General features: G+C 39.8%; 1 protein-coding gene across 3 annotated transcripts in view; it reads left to right on the top strand.

Annotated features, from left to right (window-relative positions):
• Positions 1-15,721, top strand: part of CDKAL1 (CDK5 regulatory subunit associated protein 1 like 1) — a 649,842-nt gene that overhangs the window by 602,829 nt on the left and 31,292 nt on the right. For all 3 annotated transcript variants that reach the window (XM_036026451.1, XM_028511592.2, XM_036026452.1), the window contains exons 14-15: positions 5,694-5,777; positions 9,016-9,180. In XM_036026451.1, the coding sequence (XP_035882344.1) occupies positions 5,694-5,777; positions 9,016-9,180 (249 nt within the window). The remainder of the gene's footprint in view (positions 1-5,693; positions 5,778-9,015; positions 9,181-15,721) is intronic.

The following is a 15,721-nucleotide window of genomic DNA, read 5'->3' as shown; positions in this document are numbered from 1 at the left end:
TAAGCATTTTATTTAATCAGCTATAAATTGTATACCTATAAAGCGAATCAAAAGGAAAAGGGACGTCTTTGAATTATAAAAACGGGGGAGGGGCTTCAATGGGAAGATTTTGACAGGCTTCTTTTGATTCAGGTCACTCCATAGCTTTTTGAGAGACTTTGTGAATGTTTCTTGATGGGTACTAAAGATTACCTTGTTACTTTAAGTGCAGTAAAAAAGGAGCTCTCATTTGCAGAGGGCTCTGAGCATGCATTTACTACAAGAAACAAGAGCCTAGATTTAGAGTGCATATTTCCTTTACCTGAAACTTGGTGATCATACCAGTCCCTAACCTACAGCTCTACCATGAATGGTGACTTAGAATTTTGGAACTGAAAGATCCTTTAAATACTATTATTCAACTTCAGCCCTACTCTCCTCCCCTCACCCCATGTCCTGTCTAACAAAACTTATTTTTCCAATGAGGAATCAAAGGCCCAAAATGTAGTCAAACCTCTTTTATCTTAAAAATAATCTATCCAAACTCTGAGTCCCTCCACCCTCCTGTTCAATTCAAATATGTGGCATTGGATGTTTCCTAGTAACCCTTCCTCTCCCCCAAGTTTCTGCTAGAACTATACCTTTCTGCTTCTGACCATTCCTTCTCCCTCCTCATCACTTTCCCCTTTCATCCCTCTTTTTTTTTGTATATTGTATGTTCACCACCCCAAGTCTCCTTCCACTACCATTTACCCCGGCTATACCCTCTTCTACCTCCCACACTCCCCTTTCCCTCTGGTAATCACCATACAGTTTTCTGTGTCTATGAGTTGTTTTTGTTTTTGTTTTACTTAATCCCTTTACCTTTTTCACCCACCCCCCAACTCCCTTCCCCTCTGACAGCTGTCAGTCTTTTTTCTCTATCTATGATTCTGTTTCTATTTTGTGTGTTGGTTGTTTGTTCATTAGATTCTACATATGAGTGAAATCGTATGGCATTTGTCTTTTTCTGACTATTACCCTTAGCAAATATTCTCCACGTCCATCCATGCTATCGCAAAAGGTAAGGTTTCCTTCTTTTTTTTTTACAGCCATGTAGTATAGCATTGTACAAATATACCACAGCTTTTTTATCCACTCATCTACTGATGGACTCTTGGACTACCTCCAAATCTTGGCTATTGTAAATAACACTGCAGTGAACATAGGGTTGCATATATTCTTTCGAATTAGTGTTTCCGGTTTTTTCAGATCTGTCCCCAGAAGTGGAATTGCTGGGTCATAAGACAGCTTCATTTATAATTTCTTGAGGTATCTCTGTACTGCTTTCCACAGTGACTGCACCAGTCTGCACTCCCAGCAGCAGCGCACGAGGATTCCCGTTTTTCCACATTCTCGCCAACACCTGTTTGTTGATTTATTGGCGATAGCCAGTCTGACAAGCATGAGGTGATATTTCATTGTGGTTTTAATTTGCATTTCTCTGATGAGTAGTGACACTGAGTGTCTTTTCATATGCCAATATGTCTATTGGCCATCTGTATGTCCTCTTTGGAGAAGTGTCTGCTTAGGTCCTTGGCCCATTTTTTAATTGGATTGTTTGGGGTTTTTTGGTGTTGAGTTTTATAAGTTCTTTGCAAATTTTGGATATGGACCTCTTATCAGATGTATCATTGGCAAATGTTTCCGCCCATTCAGTGGGTTATCTTTTCATTTTGTTGATGGTTCATTTGTTTATTTTTTCTTTTGTTTGCCTTGCCCAAGGAGATGCCTCAGGAAAAAATATTGCTATGTGAACTGTCTGAGATTTTTCTATCTGTATTTTCTTCTATGATCTTTATAGTTTAGAGTCTAAGTTAACTTTAATCCATTTTGAGTTTATTCTTGTGTATGGTGTAAGAAGGTGGTCTAGTTTGATTTTCTCCTGGACGTATGTGTCCAATTTTTCCAACACCATTTATTGAAGGGACTCTCTTTATCCTATTGCATATTTTCCTCCTTTCTCAAATATTAATTGACCATAAAGGGGTTGGTTGATTTCTGAGCTCTTTATCCTGGTCCATTGATCCGTGTGTCTGTTTTTATGTCAGTACCAGGCTGTTTTGATTACTCTGGCCTTACAGTATAGTTTGATATTAGATAGCATGATTCCTCCAACTTTATTCTTTTTTCTCAAGCTTGCTGTGGTTATTTGGGGTCTTTTGTGGTTTCATATAAATGTTTGGAATATTTGTTGTAGTTCTATGAAATATGCCATTGGTATCTTGATAGGAATTGCATTGAATCTGTAGATTGCTTTGGGTAGTTTGGACATTTCAATGATGTTAATTCTTCCTATCCATGAATATGGTATGTGTGTCCACTTATTTGTGTTTTCTTCAGTTTCTTTCTTTAGTGTCTTACAATTTTCTGAATACAGGTCTTTACATTGTTGGTTAAATTTATTCCTAGGTATTTTTTTAGGCAATTGTGAATGGGATTGTTTTCTTAGTTTCCCTTTCTGATAGTTTCTTATTGGTATATAAAATTGCAACCAATTTCTGAATATTTATTTTGTATCATGTTACTTTACTGAATTTATTAATTAACTCTAGTAGATTTTTTGGTGGAATCTTTAGGGTTCTCTTTATACAGTATCATGGCGTCTGCAAATAATGACAGTTTTACTTCTTTTTAATTTGGATGCCTTTTATTTCTTCTTATCTGATTGCTATGTCTAGGATTTCCAGTACTATGTTGAATAAGAATGGTAAAAGCAGACATCCTTGTCTTGTTTCCAATTTTGAGGGAAACACTTGTAGTTTCTGCCCACTAAGTACTAGGGTGGCTGTGGGGTTTTCATTTTAGGCCTTTATTACATTGAGGTATGTTCCCTCTTCCCCTTTCTTCCTGTCTTTGAGTGTTCCGGTTCTTGAAGCCAACTTCCAGACCATTCTTCGGGCTTATAATTCCACTTTCATCTTAATCATCTCTGCTGAACAGCCATAGTGTGCTATTAATCCCAAACTTATAAAAACCATTATTTTCGACCTCATATATTCACAGGAGTTTGTTCATTTTTGAAACTACACAAGCATCTTTTTGCTATCTTCTTCTGCAGAGGGCTTGTCTTAAGCCAGTGATGTAACCTTGCATTCCTGTCCGTGGGTCCCATTGTTAGGGAAGATTCTGTCAGTGAAGTAAAAGCTGACTCTACTTCTCAGAGGAATATCAGAAGAGTGTCAGATGAGACACAGCTCATCTCCATCATGATTTATAAGGCACACTGCTCTGATCACTTCTAGTGGGTTATTTCTGTCACTAGCATAATTCATGTGTAGGTGGCGGTTGCATGAAGACATATGTGGCCTTGTCTTTTTTCTTCATATGCCCTGCATTCCATCTCTTAGACTGGGATTGCTTGCTAAATAGCAGAGACATTGGTAGGCAGATCTGGATGAGTAACCTAAGTCTGTTACATGCAGGTATCTAACCACACCGGGTTAGCTTGTGGTGTTGAGGAGAAAGCAGTTGGAAAGCATGGGGGGAGGTGGCTCATTTTTTAAAAAGAAAGATGTGAGGTTTATTATGCATGCCCTTGGCCCATAGGCTTTCTTACGGTCACCAAGGCAGAGTTGCATCTCCCGGAATTCTACCTGAACTCCCCCTTCCTTAACATCAGTGTTGTTTTTAAGGTTATTTGAAATAGCTGACTCTCTTAAAGTTTGTATTTTCTATTCACCTTATTGTAACTTTATTCTTTAAAAAATATTGAGGGCATTTCTTGCTTTTTGTTGTTTTTTAGGGGATGGGGGTAGATTATAGCCCCTTTTGATCAAGGTTGTAGCTTTTTTGTGCTCATTTTTGCCCAGCATTCTCTGAGGAATTTTAAGAGCCTCACCAATGAGATAAAACATCCATGACTGAGAGGACAAGAAGTGTGACTGAAGAGTTGTTTGCCTCTATAAGTTACTGCAGTAGCAGTTTCCCTGAATCCCTTTGGCAAATAATAGTTAAATACTCACCTGCAAGTAGTTCTCTGATGGTGGTGGAAAGCCCTGCCCTCTGCAGTGTAAACATAGCAAGTCTTTCTGGCTCTCTGCATATATATGATCATTATTATCTCTAGATAAAATAGAGCAAAATGATGAGTACCATTGCCCACATTAACTCTGTCAAGAAGAAAGAAGCAGCATATGGTTTCAGTGTCTCTCCAGTCTCATATTATTGTTAGATTAGTCTCCTGAAAACTTAATGTTAGATGGAGTGTAATTGCAGATTTCCTTAAGAACCATCAACAGATACTTATCCTAAGTTATAAACAACTCATACTGTGAATGTATGCAAACATTCTAAGTTTTCTTGCAGAAAAATATCGTTCAGTGAAACCCCATATTCATCAGTCTTTTTTAATGAACAAAGTCAAAGGGGGAGATGGGGGAACTTTTGTTGCTACTTGATTTTTAAAAGAAATTAATGTTGTTGGAACTTACTGGTTTTCAGAATGAAATAAGTCTTCAATAAGTATCATCCTAGAAGCTATACAACGTTTGGCTAAGGGGGCTGCGTTTTTAACAAGATAGTAAAAAAAAATAGTGAATTATGGTGTATTTAAGTATTGGCAGTATATGTTGAAGAGGGTTTTGGTGGTGTTTTTTTTTAATTGTTAGGTGGTCTATTGAGTGCAGCTGTGTTTATGTTTCCTGCACGGGAATTGCCTGAGCGTAATGGCAAGTCCCTACATATGAGACTAGGGCTTGCTTTTTCAAAAGTCTTCATGCCAATGTGCTTTAATATGGAGGGTTATATTTATCAAGTAGCAATGGCAAAAATAATTCTGGGCATAATCATTCAATACAGCTGGTTTGCTACATCAGACATTCTGACAACCTGGTAAAAATAAGCAATTGATACTTTAAATGTTACATTTCACAGTGGAGTAAACGTGGAAATGGTAGAATATTTTAGAATAGTCACTTTTCTACCTCATGTTTTGTCTGACTTAACTTCTTGGTTATTAAAAATGCATGCTTACATCATAAATATAAATAAATGTAGATTAATCCTGTAGGGAATTAGCAGTCCCATATTTTTGCTGTATATCTCTTTAAAAATATGAATATGGGGTCACGGCTGCAACATAGAAGAGACAGTTGCCTGTGACAGAAGAAATGCATATAGTAAGTTAGTAGCTGTGTGAATTGATCAGTAATTTCAGAATAATATGCAACATGTGAAATGTTTAGGTGCAAGGACTTAATAACTAGTTTTTGGAAGCATTTCTTGAGTATTATATCCCTCATAACTCAAATTAATGTTTATTACTACTCTTTCATATTGCCAAAATATTATCATAAATTTGGATTAGAAGCAGCTTGTTCTGGCTTGTTTTGCAACTTTGTTTCAAGAAACAAAGTGATATTTAGAAGATTTTTGTATGTCTTAGAAGCTTTAATTATCTTCTGTTGATGGAGGAAATAAGATAAAGTTTTGTTTCATAGTTATGTAAGAAAATTAGATTTCATACTATGCTCACTTTATATTACCAAATAGTTAACAATGTCTTGCAGGAAATTTGAATCCGTGATTCTTGTATTAGCTGTAGCTAGCAATTTAGAGCCCATTTTAAACTCAAAAGGATACTACTTACTGATCCAGTTATTTGGGCTGGCCTTTAGTTTGAATTCTCAAGTGTTTGCCCTCATCATTCCTTTTTTCTCTTCTTCTCTTCCCAGATTGGTGAAAGACAACAAGTGTTAGTAACAGAAGAATCTTTTGATTCCAAGTTTTATGTTGCACACAATCGATTCTATGAGCAGGTAAGAGATAAGAGATACTTTCGTGTTCCTAAGTTTCCTCCCAAATGAAAGAGTTCTGAAAGTAAGTTGGTTTAAGCAAAAGTAACTTGAAAAGGGGGAGGGTTGTAGAATCTTGTTGCAGCATAGCTATTTTATAACATCAAGCCAGCTGGGCTAACCCAGGGCTTATCTTTGTGGCTTAGTCTACAAAACATTCTCTGGGAAGGAATACGTGCCTTTTAGTACCCACTAGTCTCTGACAGGGCCAGCCTTCGGTTTGGGGAGCTTGGAACATGCAGCTTCCCTGCCAGAATCCCCGCAGCCTGGCGGAGTGGAGGGGAAGGTCCCATCCGGGGCAGGAAGGATGTCTGCTCTGGCAACGTCAGTGTGGACGGGCAGGGCTTTCCTCCTACTGTCATGGTGCTCAGACAGGCTGGTTGATTGTTTTCTTTTAGTTTCGTTTAGTTTTAGTATTTGGTTTTTGGTTTTAACTCCCACCTTGATAAAAATGCTGGGAGCAAAGGGAGAAGAGTTTATTCCTTGGATTCAACTCAAATTTTGTGAACACCTCTGGAGAGCAATGTAAGCATCACAGCAACTTTACTCTGAGAATTTTCTTCAAGGCCAACCAGAAGGGCTTCGCTCCCTGCCCACGTGAGCTCTCCTGCTTTGCCTCACTGGTAGCCAGGCTTTTCTTTCAGCACTTGGGACTCCACTTCCCCAGGTGGTAAAAACTCAACAGTGAATCAAGAAAAAAGCATGCCCTCCTTCAGGGGCACTGAGATACTGAGATGGGTGGGGTGTGATGCCCTCTTAGCGGGGAGACCTGCATGGAGACACAGATTTCATGGGTCATTCCTGGATTTTTACCTTTTAAAATCAGATCAGTTTTCTTCCCTTTCTGTTCCTTTCTCATCAAATGAGAAGCGGATTTTTTTTTCTATGGGTCATGGCTGGAATTAGAGCTTGGGAAGGCTCTTAAGACCAGTCTGGGCAAGTCAGGTGAGGGATGGCAAAGGTCAGGTGGCCTGTGCATGTTTGAAAGCAGGGAAGCAGCACCTGAAGAGGCCTCCAGCACTGATGTTCCACAAGGAACCATCTCAGACTGGGCCTAGGTTGGCAGCAAAGGTGGGGGAAGCTTTTCAAGACCCAGACTAAACAAGCCCTGCTCAGTACCCAGCGGAGACTACAATTGAGGAAGGATTTCCAGCACTCCATGTTTGAGCTGAGCCTCTTCCCCATTTTCCATCTCATTAATTGACTCCAGAGAGCCGTTTTTCTATTCAGGCCAACTTTCTGCTCAGCCCTGGGGAGGAGCTTGATTGTATTTTTGTTGCCTCTTCCCTCTCCTTTCTCTTGCCATCTGGGTTTTTGCCTCAGCGGGGGAACTTTTTTCCCCTTCATTTTAAAGGCAATGGCATGCCTCATTAGCTGTTTCCTCCAATTTAAAGCAGTCGGGCTTTTTCCAATTATTAAAACCGGAGGGGGAAAAACACTGAGCCCTTCATTCAGATCAAGGCAGCAGATCAAGGCAAGTTATTTTCCCCCAGAATAGTACCACATCTCCCAGGGATAGTTTACTCTAGAGATTTTCTTGTTTTATAAAAACCGATTTAAAAGGGCTTTCATATTCTGATACTAAAGCTCTTTTAGTTCAGTTGCTTGCCATGAGTAATTCACCACCCAGGTGACCTTCTTCCTACACTTTGATGAAGCGGTGTACTCAGTGGTCATAAAAAATCAAACTCAGAAAGATCAGGATCTAATGTTGCCTCTCAGAGAAATTGGCTGTGGAACTTCTGGCTCTCGTCTGACTTTTTTGTCTCCACAACTAAGTATCAGACATTTCATAGGAATTATTTTTCTAATGAGATGAGTTCCAGAAGTAAAGATTGTATCAAGATATCAAAGTATCGCTGGATTAGAATTAGTCTATTTATTTTGGACCCTACCTTTAAAAGATTGGCAAGTACCTACAGTATTAAAATAGAAGTGTGAGGGAGACGTAATGCATACAGACTACCTGCAAGTCCCAAAGCAGGGGAAACGTTTGCTCAAGGTAAACAAGTACTTTTATCCGAAATCTCTGGTGGAAAGAGACCATCTGACAGTTTCCTGTGAACCAGCCAAAGTATCCTTCAGTGTAGCTGATTCTACATGGAGGCAAACTAGCAAGTACCGTATTTTGCCATATACAGTGCACACACACGTTTTTGGCCCAGACTTTCAGGAAAAAATTTTCATTTTAATTTTTTAATTCCATTTATTTATTTATTTATATTTAGATACTTGTTTTTTGGGTTATAAAGGAATTTTAGCATTTATTTTTTAACATATTATGGTACAAGAAATGTTATGTAACAAATAATTTAAAGAATTAAAGACATTTATATAGAAACAGAATTAGTACTACCCATGTATAATGCACACCCTTATTTTTCCCCTCAAAAATTTGGGCAAAAAAGTGCTCATCATACATGGCAAAATACGGTACCTGTGTTTTAGCGCAGATCAAAAGAACTGAATGGGGACCACTAGTTAAAGAAGCCATTTACCTCCAAACCCTGTGTTTGGGTTATTGAAAGGGTTGTTTTTAAATGTTTTTTTCTCTTCCCCCCAAACACACGGTCATGCACACACACACCCATACACATGCTGACGTGCAGGCCTTTATTTGAAGTGTATGCTCAAACCAGTACTCTGACAGCTAACTTGGAAGGTATCAAAAGTATGAGGCTTTCTTTCATCAGTGTTGTCTCCATTTTCTTCATTGCATGGGATAGCCAAGAGCAGGATATCAAAGGCCTGTCCAGAAGCGACTGGCTGACTGCTGGGGATTTCCCAGGTCTGCCTTCCACATGCCGCAGGACAGCAGGCGGCCTGCAGTGAAAGAGTGCTGCCCGCCGCCTGCGCTCCCCCCAGAGCGCCTGCCCTTCCTGCTGGATCCCCAGGCCCTGGAGCAGCTGGGAGACAGAGCCCACTTGGGGTGGGATTCCAGAGTAGGAAAAGGACATTAGTTGACAGCTGAGGAATTCTGAATAAAGTAAAGACTTTAGTTAATAGTAATATACCAGTGATGGCTCATTAATTGTGACACGTCTCTCATTCTAATGTAAAATGTTTTCATAGGGAAACTGAGTGCCAGGTATGCAGGAACTCTCTGTGCTCTCTTTGCAGTAATTCTATAAATTTAAAACTGTTCTAAAAATATAAGTTTATTTTCAAAAAAGTAAGCCTTCTGAAAAAAATTTTTTTAAAGGTTTTAGTGCCAAAGAACCCCACGTTCATGGGAAAAATGGTCGAAGTGGACATTTATGAATCAGGAAAGCATTTTATGAAAGGGCAGCCAGTATCAGATGCCAAAGTATACACACCATCCATCAGCAAACCATTAGCAAAAGGAGAAGTCTCTGGTTTAACAGAGGTGAGTAAAAGATGCTTTTGCTCTCCCAGCCAGCAGAACAGCAGCTGTGGACGCACAGTGCTTCCAGACCATGTTTCTGTTATCATTTATGGTTCGCTTTTTATGTATGCATGAGGCTTTCATCTTTTCTGACACATAGAAATCTGAATGAGGAAGATGCATTTTTTGCTGATGCCTTTAGCTTTTTTTCTTCCCTCTGCCTGTAAAGCCAATAAGCTGTTTCTGCTTCTAGCTTAGAAGCAGAAGGCAAAGCCATTATTTTCAGGTGAGAGATTTAACACCAAAGACGATCTGATCCGGTATGTTTCTGTGTCAGTAGATCCTGACTGGAAGGGGCTGAGGGAAGAAATATTTTCTTGCTTTACAAAGCTGTTTATAACATAGTAAAAACCTACCGTTAAACAGGCACTAAGCATGTCAGTGTATGTGCTTATGGTGCACTTCACTAGGGCAGCGATTTTCAACCTTTTTCATATCATGGCACACATACACTAATTACTAAAATTCTGTGGCACACCAAAAAAAATATATTTTATGCCTATCTGACATAAAAATAAGTATAATTTTGATTCATTCACACCAGATGTCTATTGTTGTATTGGCTGTTGTCATTCTTTTAATTTGACAGTCTAAGGGAAAGAGGTCAGTGCCCCTGACTAAATAGTCAGACATTGCATGTTTTAACAATTCTCGCAGCACAACAGTTGAAAATCGCTACTCTAGGGTGTTAACTGAATATCTTCTTCAGGCATGTGGAGTGAAAATTAAACATTTTTTTTTCTTTCTATAAAAAAGTAACCTGACCCCTGTTTTATACCTTGGTTTATATGGCTGTTTGCCAAGCTCTCTCTTACATTTCATTGAGCTACTGTTGTAAAAGCTGATGGAGTGTGAAATGAAAATGTGTATCACATTTCTAAGCATCATTTGATGTCCTTTCTCTAACACAATTGTTAAGCACTCCAAGAGGAGTACATAGCAATGACTTAACATACGGAGAAAAGATAGGGGGTATTTATCTGGCCATATAATCCCAAAATTGTTTTAATATATGCGTTATCTTTTCCCTCAAAATAAATTGCAAGGGTGTGTTAATTAAACTCTGGGAGTAGTGACAAAGAGGGCACTATTATCTGTATTCTCGCTTAGCATGGTGACATACTGGTGCCCAAACGCTAGTGACCCCTCTCATGAGCTTGACAAGTGCCTGTGAGGAATCTGTGTGCACAGCCGTCTGACTGATAACAGAAGCGCAGACTGGCCCACACCCTGCCGAGGGAGGCGTCCTGCCTGGCCAGGAGTGAGCTCTGGAACTTGATAAGCACGACCAGCAATGCTTGCTGTTATTTAAAGAAGAAACCGTACTTGGGGGTTGGAATGCATGGGCTAGAGGGAAGGGTAGAATTCAGCATTTAAATTATATTGCTAGAAATGTGGCTATTACTTCAGAAATTTTTAAAGGCAGTTGCCTTAATTTTGTTTTCCTACACAGTATGTTTTATGTTTGATTTTTAAATTGCCACAATAAAAGGGATCATCGCAGATGGGAGTAGTGCTCAAACTAGTATTTCAAAGACCTAGTTTCTCAAAGACCTGATATAATTCCTTCATGTACACCTATTAAAAAGGATGGTGTTTTAAAACATCATCACTGATGATACATAAGTCAGAAAAAATAGTCCCCTTTTATTAGTTTCTTAACTCCAGTGTTACTGTCTGGAGGAGCAGACCCATGTACATTGCACGGGGCAGCCTCTTCTCTTCTGCTCTTCCTCCCTCAGGCCTGTGAGATGGTGTTGTCACTGCTGCTACCACAGCCCTCCTCTGAGCTGAGATGGGGTTAGGGATCAGGGGCTGCTGGCCCTCCTGGGCCTAAGAAACAGCCTTATAGAGCATGCGTGAGGCCAAAGAGTCAGGAGTATCGAGTCGGGTGTTTACAGCAAAGGAAACATCAGGCAAGTTATCACCATTTGTGACTTCATGTAAATTAATGAACATAGCTTTACGCCTCATTATTTGTCAGCTTTAGGGATATGCCAAACTCTGGGTGGAAAAACCTTCTTTAATGAATTTGTCCTCATGTTCAAATGTTTTGGCTGATGATTATGAATGAAAATAAATTAAGCAAGAAGAGAACAGCTTCCATTTTTACAGGATTTAAAAGTAGATGGTAGAGGTTTTAATCATGTCTCAGACATTTTGGGCTCTTTGAATATTGATCAAGGCGTTGGGACTCTTGGATGAAAACAGTGTAACTCCGCGGGTGAAGCCTGGCCTTGAGGTCAGATAGACCTGGGTTTGCATCTGGACTTGCCGGTTTATCCTAGGCACGTGACCCCTGAGCTTCAGTGTTGTCTGTTAAAGGGGAATGATATTGTCTACCTCATGGGGTGTTGAAAAGAATACTTTCAATAGTGTATGTAACCTGTTCAATCTTGTTTCTGGAACATAGTCAACAGTTACTAAGTGGCCATTGCCCCTTTCCCTCCCATCTAGTTGCATCTAGAAGGAGGAGACTCTGAAGATGACCTGATGTAAGCAGTTTCAGTTTTGCTCAGTATTTCACTGTGCTTGTGCTGTACAGAGACAGTAGAGTGGTGAATTGCTCTATTAGAATAATCTATCTGGTGCTTGAGAACCAGCCCCATCAGAATTCATGTCTGTCTGAATTTTCTAGGTGTTCCTGGGTTTTCTGGAATGGTAACCTCCCCTACATACTTTGTAAACAAATTTGGAAAACCAAAGCATCTAAAGCAAAATATTATATGTAAAAATAATTTTCCTTTGTAAGTGCATTTTCTTAATTGAGAATTTCATGATTATTCTTTAAGAATTTAGCCCCTGCTCCTGTGGACTTACCTGCCTCATGTTAGGCCCAGTTGGCGTCTTCTGACAAAACTGGGGAGCCGCACAGCTGGGTGGGAGCCGCGAGATCTGGGCCAGGGAACGCTGCACTTGCGGCGGCAGAGTTTGTGACCTTTTGTGCATCTCATAGGTCCCCTGAACCTCGCTTGGTTGTCTCTGGGATTCTGTGATTGAAATACGTCGTTTGACAAAAATGGATCAAATGCCTACCCTGTGGCATTCTGTAAACAGGAGTAGAAAACAGGCCTTGTATTTTCAAATAATAAGGTGTATATGCCCATAACGTGGTGGGAAAAGAAAGCTGTAGTAAGGTCAAAAGATTACTGTCCTCTAAGAAATTATAGTCTAGTGGAAACAACACATAGTAACATCTTTTCATGATTATTACTCTTTCTCTTTTCAGTTTGGCTAGAGGAGTGGAGGAATAGAAGAGGGAGGAAATAGGAAAGAGAGACAAAATCAGTCGGATTCATATTAGGGGAGATGAGGGCCAAATGCCACTTTCAGCCTGATAGGACCGAATGAGGATCATTCACTTCAGACAAAGGTTATACGAAGATAATCCAATGAAGGCAGCATGGAGTTCAAAGGGATAAATATAAATCAAAGAAAGGATAGATCATCAACTTTTCTCTGGAAGCTGTCAGGAGACTTTGTTCTCAGGAGGGAGAAGGGATGAGGAAGCAAGGAATATATAAGGTTTCATAGATGGTCTAGGATGATAATTCTCAAGTGTGGTGTCAGCAGTATCTGGGCACTTGTTAAAAATGTAAATTCTTGGGCCTAAACCCAGACCTGAGTCAGGACTGCTGAGGGCACCTGAGGAAAATCTGTTTCAGCCAGCCCTCCGGGGGTGGGCTGATGCGTGCTGGAGTCTGAGAGCCGCTCCTCGAGGAAAATGACTCTCGGGTGGGGAGGAGCGTGTGATATTCATAAAAGCAATTTTAATATTTTAATGTAATTATACCAACTTTTTATAGTGCTACTTCAGAAAATAGAGTCAAACAATATCTCCTTGGATGATGGAGATCATCCCTCATCTGTATGTTGGTAATTCTTCCAAAGGCGACCATAAAAATGGTGGTGGGGATGGAGGCAGAAGTTGTGTGTGGGCGTGGGCGGGTGGGGGAGGGCAGCTGTTCAGGGAAGGTGCCAGAGGAACAGGAACCTTGAGAAAAACACAGTTTTAAGATGTTAAGAGCATTGATATTTTTATCCAGCTCTCTTGTGGAACCTAAATTTGTGATAAGATAGCCTGTTCAATATGTTCTTTTTTAAAAATTAATTTTATGAAGTACAGTTTATATAGAGTCAAATGCGCAGATCTTAGGCTTACATTTTGATAAGTGTACGCACCCATGTAAAGAACACAACAGGGAAGGGGTAGAACAGGCCTGCCGCCGCCTCGGCAAGGTCCCTCATAATCCCCTCCGGGCTCCCCCCTTTCCCCGCCCTGGACAAGCCCTGTCGTGGTTCCTATCGCTAGCATTTAGTTTCATTTACTCTTGTACTTTATATAAATGCAGTCATGCAACATTTACTTCTTTGTGTATTTTTTAATTTTTATTTCAATTATTGTTCAAGTACAGTTTTCTGCCTTTTACCCCCCACCCAGCCCTCCCTCCCGTTTCTACCCCCTTGTTATTGTCCATGTGTCCTTTATACTTCTTCCTGTAAACCCTTCCCATTCTCCCCTGAAATTCCCTCCCCTTTCCCCCAATATGATGATCTTTATATATAACTAAAATTTTCTTAGAAAATTGCTATGTTGTTCAGCCATTTCATCTTAAGAAAACCTATGTATAATCAGAACCTAATATCACCTGTACCAAATCCATGGCCATTTGATAATATGAAAAATTGTCTGAGAGCCATCATTAGAGATTGAACTCAATGAGTTGTTTTATCTCTGTTACGGAAAATTTCTGTTGTTGAAATTTTTAAGCATATTCACAAGTAGAGAGAATAGTATGATCTCACATAACTATCACCCACTTTATTTTTTTAATTTTTTAAAGATTTTATTTATTTATTTTTAGAGAGAGGAGTAGGGAGAGAGAAAGAGAAGAATAGAAACATCGATGTGAGAAAGAAACTGATCGGTTGCCTCTTGTATGCACCCGACTCAGGGCTGAACCTGCAACCCAGGCATGTGCCCTGACTGGGAATCAAACCAGTGACCCTTTGCTTCACAGAATGATGCCCAACCAACTGAGCCACACCAGTCAGGGGCCCACACGCGCTTTTAACAGTTATCAACTTACAGCTGATCTTATGTTACCTGTGCTCTTATTCACCCCATCCCCCTGGCTATTTTCAAGGAATTCTCACTTATCATTCCATGTCATCTAAATAGATCAGAAAATATCTCTAAAAGATGAAGCTCTCATTTTTTTTTTTTATTCATCCATTTTTAGGGAGGGAAGAGGGAGAGAGAGGGGGTGGGGGGAGAGAGAGAAAGAAAGAGAGAGAAACACCAATGTGCGGTTGCTGGGGGTAATGGCCTGCAACCCAGGAATGTACCCTGGCTGAGAATCGAACCTGGGACACTTTAGTTCCCAGCCTGCGCTCAATCCACTGAGCTACGCCAGCCAGGAAGCTCTCATTTTAAAAAATCACAATCACAATGTATTATCACATCTAAAAATGATTAACATTAATTCTTTATCCAGCAATATTCACATTTGGCAGTTTCTTTAAACAGTTTATTTTTTTTTATTGATTGATTTGAGAGAGAGAGGAAGGAGAGGGAAGGGGAGAGAATTTGTTGTTCCACTGATTCATGCATTCATTGGTGGTTTCTCGTATGTATCCTGACCGGGGATCAAACCCACAACCTTGGCATACTGGGATGACGCTCTGACCAACTGAGCTACCTGGCCAGGGCCTAAAACAGTTTATTTGAATCAGGATGCAGATGAGATCCATTCATTGCACTTAGTTGGTATGTCTTATATGTCCGTTTTAATCTACCATCTCTCTTTTTTCTTTTTGTATTGCAGTTTATTTGTAGAAGAAACCAGGTTGCTTGTACTGTGGCGTTCCCTGCAGTGTGGAGTGTGCTGATTGCATCCTCTCATGCAGTTTACCAGGGTTCTGTGTTGTCTGTTTGTTTTACAAATTAGTACTTAGATTTAGAGGCTTAATCAGATTCATATTTGAGTTTTTGTCAAGATTATTTCATATGGCGTAGTGCACTTCCATTCCGAGGCCCGTTTGTCTCCCTGTTATGGTGTCGGTGGTTGATGAGCATTGCCAAGAGTCACTGAGTCATTAGGGGCTGTGAATAGTGGCTTTCTGATTGGGTCTTTCCTTCGTCATGTATTAGCTAAAAGTACTGCTATGGCGACAAACTTTCTCTTGTCAATTTTTTTACCATGAGGTACAGTTCATACAGGAAAGATGAGAAAATGACTCAATACTTACTCTCTGTCAATTTTCAAAGTTTGTGTTGATTGCTTAGCATCTTCTAAAACTAACCAATGAGTTTTTTTTTTAAAGTATTCCTATAAACTTATAGATTTCTGTCTATTTGATGTGTTTTTATCCACTGCAGTTATTATACTTAATTGGGGCTCAAATGATTGCATTTTTGGACAGTGGAAGTACATCAAATTGGTTCCTCGGTCCTGTTGACATAGATCTTGAAATCTTTGATAGTTTAAAATATCCTTAT

Source organism: Phyllostomus discolor, chromosome 5 (genome assembly GCF_004126475.2).
Source record: "Phyllostomus discolor isolate MPI-MPIP mPhyDis1 chromosome 5, mPhyDis1.pri.v3, whole genome shotgun sequence".
Lineage (NCBI taxonomy): Eukaryota > Metazoa > Chordata > Mammalia > Chiroptera > Phyllostomidae > Phyllostomus > Phyllostomus discolor.
This window is presented reverse-complemented; position numbering and strand designations above follow the sequence as displayed.